Here is a 6153-nt window from a genome sequence, read left to right on the forward strand (position 1 = left end):
ATAATGCATTATACACATTTGATAATTTGATTTGATAAGCTAATTTAATAATCTGATTTCGTAATGATTTCATAACTGATTTCAATTGTATTAACATACCCCTTTAAAAGAAGAAGGGTTTTACCTGGAGATTTTATGTGCGATCGATTGGAGAGATGGTGGCGGACGGCGACGATGTGCCTCCGGCGAGATGGCGACGACCGACAATTAGACGATTCCGGATGTAGATGAGACAATGTGCGGCTGCGTTTTTTGGGTATGCGCTCTTTGTGTTTTTAGGTCACGATGGAATGAGAGGAAAGAAGAATAAAGAGGGAGGGTAGAAGTGTCATATTTCCCAGTCAACGATGTGTATTATGCTGACTTGGTAAGCAATTTGAGATAGCTATCTTACTGAGAAAGCCACAAATCAAAAAAAAAATGTCTGACCGAGTCAGCCCAAGTTGCTGACTCGACCCAGTCAGACGGGTTTCAAACACAGCCTTAATTACCTTAATAAGTCATTTTCCCAAAAGTATTGTACTTATGGCCCTTGTTAATTTTATGTTAATAAATGACGTGTGAGTGTGTGTGTGTGTGTGTGTGTTTATATATATATATATATATATATATACACTAGCCGTAGACCCGCACAAAGCGGCGGCGAAAAATAGTTTCTCATTCGGCAATAAGTTTTATATGGAAACATGTTGGATTTCAAGTAACACAAAACATATGCATAGTGTTATCAATCGGTTTTACGACAACAAATAAATGTAACCCTCGCAATACAAAAGAAAATAAATATTTTGGTGTGTAGTGTACGTTTATAGTCCTTTATTTTAGAAATCAAGACACATCCATACGAAGTGACTTGCTTATACCTTTATTAGTATTGATAAAGTTAATAAAAGGGAGAATCAAAGTTAATCTTAACAACCCGGTTTGCTTGATACAGATAAGTCTAAACGGATATATCCTATTATCCACTTTACTATCTAAAGTTTTAAACCGAAAAATAATAAAATTAATACAACCATATTTCATGGAACATGAATAACAAATGGAATACTAATTTTCTATTAGTCATAAATCATACATAGATATTTTTTCTTAATATTAAACAAAGTATTTGATTTTACAACTGACTGGCCAATTTCGATTAGAGGGCATAAATAATAAATAAAGCTTAAAAAAATTACAAATAAAAGGGCCTATATAATGGATTATTTGTTTTATTTTAATTGGATAAGAGATCGGGTCAAATTTTTGGAAGAGATAAGATTTCAAAGGTAATCAGATTAAAATTTAATATTATTTTATTTATGATTAGTTGTACTTTACGCTTAGAGAGTTGAACGTCTTAAAAAAATAATATTATTTTATTGGATCTATTTATAGAAATAGTAAGATTTCTTTTATAAGTTAGTAAAGATATATATATATATATATATATATATATATATATACACACACACACACACACTAGCCGTTTTCCCGCGCTAAGCGCCAGGAGGCAAAGATAGTTTCTTGCTAGGTGAATTATTCATTGCGACCATTTGGTAGACTATTCTGTGTCAAATAGTTCCTCTTAACGGATAGTTTCTTGCTAGGTGCATAGTCATACAATATGACAGAAGTTGAGTCTACATTTGGAATTTCATCTAGTAGTTCATACTTGATTTTGCAATATATAAATAACAACAATATGCAATCATGTAGTTTTGTACATTAATAACATGTGCAATATATAAACTACACCGATCTGCAATCATGTTGCTTCATCTGCTAACCCTGCGTTAAACATCAAATGAGCATCTAAGATACATATCTGAAGAAATTGCAAAACAATAAGTTGTTGATTGTACCTTGTTAATCACATAAAACTTTTTTGTACATAACTTTTGATGTGTAGATTCCATCATTATCAAACATTTTTTCCGGCTTTACTAATACCTTGGTATTGACATATGATATTCCTATTGACAACGCCACATAATTTGGTCATGTGAGAATACTGATTTTGGCAGATAAACACCTACATTTGGAATTGTTTTTCCTTGAGCTTTATTGATTGTCATAGAGAAACTAAGCTGAATTGAAAACTGCTTTCTCTTTAGTTTGAATGGGAACATCTCATCGTCAGATAGACATAGAGGAATTCTTGGTAAAAACACTTTTTTTCTAGTATGTTGGCCAACAATTATCTCTACATCAATGACATTTTTTTGGAAAGCTCGACATATCAATCTGGTGTCATTACATAACCCATTTGAAGGATCGATATTTCGCAAAAGTATTACTATGCACCCAGTTTTTAACCGAAGAAAATGAGGGGGTACACCACTAACATTTAGCGACTTCAAATATTCCATCGCCTATAAGTTATTTTTGTCATCTTCCGCTTCATCAAAACTGTAGTAAACTTTTTGCTCGCTAGAAAATCGTTCGATCAACTTATTATTAATCTCATCAACACTTTCATTTTTAGTTGACAATATCGCCCTCGAAATGATAAATTTTGAATCGACGTCGTTGGATTGCGAAGAAGGAAATATTGCATCAATCAGAGCGTCCATTGAATTAGGTTTATCAACGTATGGAATGGAAATGTTATCAGGTATATGAATAAAGGACTCGTCCAATGTTTCCTCCTTTCCATCACCAACTCGTAATAAAAAATCAGGAAACCATGGTTCATTTACCGCTCTCATGTTGGTATTTAATTGAAGCCTTTTAACTGAAGTCCATAGAGGTGACATTCATAAGCTAGAGTCCATAATTTGTGCTCCAGTGCCACATCTCATGACCGACAACACTTGTCTAAAGTCACCTCCCATAACCATTATCATTCCACCTAAAGGGAGCTTCTCATCTGTGATGTCTTGCATTGTTCGATCAACTACTTCTACCGCCTGCCTCTTAGCCATTGCTGCTCCATCCCATATGATTACCTTTGCCTCGCGAAGTAGCTGAGCCTTCCCGTTTTGTTAGTGATCTTACACATCGATTTATTATCAAGATTGAGGGGAATTCCAAATCGTGAATGAGCTATTCTCCCTCTTAGCATGTTGTTATCCGTAACACCTGACGTGGCAGTTGCAAGTGCAATAAGACCACAGGCACGAATATTGGCCAACAAAGCTTTGTACAAAAACTTCTTTCCAGTTCCACTGGGACCATCTATGAAGAACACACCCGTAATATTTTCATCCACATGCCTCATTATCTCATCGTATACAAACTTCTGGTCTGGATTGAGAGAGTCTCGCGCAAGTAAGTCTTTATTTTCCACATTTATAGAGTATTCTTCTTGCACCTCACGATAGCCTCTTGATTGTAAATCGATGTGTGCACTGACATTTGGAAGGTCGTAATCACTAAGCTTTTTACTCATAGATTCTAGGAAGACTCTAATGTCGATGAGGACCATATTTTGCACTCGTTCGACACATCCATATTGTTTCCTATAATCTTTAGAAAGAGAATCATAGTGGTCGTCCCATAACTTGTGAACATTTCTTGGTTCACAAAAAATCATCATCGTCGCAAATAACCTTCTAAGTGCGCTGGGAAATTGAAATAAAGACGCCTCTACAAGACATTGTGATAAATTAACATCGGTCTCTATTAAACCTCTTTCAAGAGCTGCTTTTTGAAATATAGGGTGTAATACACCATTGGCTGTGTATAAATCTTTAAAGCAGGTAGGCCCAGTAATCATCATATCATATCATACTATATTATAAAGGAAACATTTTTTCTTTCACCACATTCATTTGAAACTCCTAACTTTTCATATTTCCATACAATATACTTAATTTTGTTAACTTACATATGCTTTTAGTTGTAACATTATCATAAATGGAAGAATTTGTGACTTATCAATATGATATACTTAATTTGTTAACATCAATATATAGTTAAATAAATAACCTACATTAATATATCAGATAAGCTTAAATATTTAGTATAAAATTTAAGACCTAAAGTAAAATATCAAATAATGTTTAAAAAAAATTCAATATATATTTTTTAACATAGTTAAAAGGAAAACATTAAATATAATAATAATAAAAGAACCTAAATTGATGAATAGAATTAACTAAAAGGTGTCTGAAAACTATATTCTAACAATATATTTTTAACATGCGCCGCGCAACGCGCAGGAATTCGTCTAGTATGACATAAAAGCAGGCGTAGGTAGTATCTCTATCGTCCAACTGGATTAGCATAAACAAGTCGACCAATCATTGATTTATGTTCCCTGGTCCTCCAACAATGGTTGCTCTGATTCCATGTAAAATGTTTAGGAAAATCCTTATACAAATATTTTCTCGCATTGGAATCTTCTTTATTCTTCTTTGAAAAATGCCGTCAACATTGAATTTTTTCCTTTCTCCCTATCAACAATGTCTTCCATTCTGTCACTGTCTTTAAACCTAACCAACTATTGATTCGGGAGATGTATTTTCAAGGCCATCACACAAGGGTGAATTTTTGAAAGAGGATAACTTGTTTGTCATGACCCTTATAAACATATTTGAAGAGGTACTTCACAGACTTTATACTCGAACAAACCTCAACGTTGACATGACAATTAAACATCACTAACAACTTTGGGTTGTATGGAGCCACCCATCTGTTATCCAATATTGTATTTCTTAGAGTCACCCCAATTCCATTTTCTCCTTCGATATACTGGATACGAGTCCTCTCCTTGTGATGTCTTTTCATTGAATTGCCTTGGATATCTGAAACGACATATTTTTGGCACACCCTGCATACATGGACTTTTTTATCGTAAGCTACCACAAGGATGGTGCATCATGTGACTTTTGACAAGATCGTGCATTTCAGGAAACCTTATTGGGTCGGGAATTTCCGCACACACAAGTTTGTCATAATCGTCTAGATTATTTATCTTATATCCAGGTGTCATTATTAAGAGGAAATGTGCATGTGGCAATCCACGCTTTGAAACTCTATCACATACACATATGAAACCACCACACCTATTATATGTCTCTTGAATAACGATACCTTGAGATCCTCTAACTTAGCATGAAAAACTCTTGCAACAAGGTCCGATCGATCTTGAGCTGACTGTCGAGGCAATAACTCATCATCAATTTCTTTCCGTTTTGGGTTGCACGTCATTGTAAGAAATATATCAGGCCTCCCATTATCTTGAACTAAAGCCATGGCATCCAGAAATCTTCATCACATGTCACGTGGACGTCCAATGAAAATTGCAGGTAACAACTCTTTGTCCAACTCTACTTGGTTGAGCCTCACCAACATTGAAGCAATCAACAACGCTCTGATATAAATCGACTCTAATTTTGGTTTGGTCTTTTTCAACAAAAAACAAACGTGTAGTCTCAATCTTTATATAGGTATCTACTGCAAACCGCTGGAACAATCTCCCTCCAATCAAAATCACATTATCATTCGATCATATGTGGAACTTGTAACAATAGTACTCCCGCATACTTACAGTATTTCTGCCTTTTTTTGAAGTAGATTATGTGATACCATAATTTATGTGAAAAATATAAATTTAATATCCATATATTTAAGGAAATATCTGTTACATGTTTTCAATATGTAAAAGAATGTTAAAGGCGTACCTTCAGAACCTTCATCATTGTCACTATGAATTTCATCCATGGCGACCCCATATCTTCGTATTTTAGGATGCCATCCAGACTCACCATTGGGAAAGAATAAAGGATACGACTGTTGGATTAGTGTCTAAGTCCATAACTATTTTGGTATGTACTTGACCCGATGGTGCATGGTCCTTTTGGGTTGCCTTCACCAAAGCAACTTGATTGGAGAAATAAATAAAGAGAGAGAGGTTATTATGATTTATTAATATGTTATAAGAATAATATATTAAAGGAGAAATCATATTTGTTTAATTAATATTGGTCAATAATTAATTAAGAATTAATTTTGTGATCAAGTGTAATTAATTAAACTAGAGGGGCTGAATTGTAATTATGTGATAGTTGCAAAATAGGGCAATGGTTATCCTTGTTAAAGGATGGACGAATTCAAGGATAAGGATATCCTTGAAATCGTTCAATGCCTAAGAGATAAGAGTTTTTCAAGGCTTATCTTATGGTTGCTTGATGGGCAAGTAACTAGATAAGGATAAAGACTGAA

The 6153-nt window shown here is 34.2% G+C and overlaps 1 protein-coding gene across 1 annotated transcript; it reads right to left on the reverse strand.

Moving 5' to 3' along the window:
- Positions 1 to 2357: 2357 nt before the first annotated feature.
- Positions 2358 to 2909, reverse strand: LOC145090119 (uncharacterized). Its single transcript, XM_079028461.1, has 2 exons — positions 2813 to 2909; positions 2358 to 2719 (listed from the first exon to the last, which is right to left on the reverse strand). The coding sequence occupies exons 1-2, from the start codon at positions 2907 to 2909 to the stop codon at positions 2358 to 2360; spliced, it is 459 nt and encodes a 152-aa protein (XP_078884587.1).
- Positions 2910 to 6153: the final 3244 nt, after the last annotated feature.

The sequence above is a fragment of the Lactuca serriola genome, chromosome 2 (genome assembly GCF_051521515.1).
Source record: "Lactuca serriola cultivar US96UC23 chromosome 2, Lser_US96UC23_V15, whole genome shotgun sequence".
Lineage (NCBI taxonomy): Eukaryota > Viridiplantae > Streptophyta > Magnoliopsida > Asterales > Asteraceae > Lactuca > Lactuca serriola.

Excerpts from the sequence above, each read along its gene's own strand:
- LOC145090119 (XM_079028461.1), bottom strand. The coding sequence starts at position 2,909 with ATGGCTAAGAGGCAGGCGGTAGAAGTAGTTGATCGAACAATGCAAGAC. Across the intron at positions 2,720-2,812 it reads AATGATAATGGTTATGGGAG|TTAAAAGGCTTCAATTAAAT; the intron begins GTGACTTTAGAC and ends TATGGACTTCAG.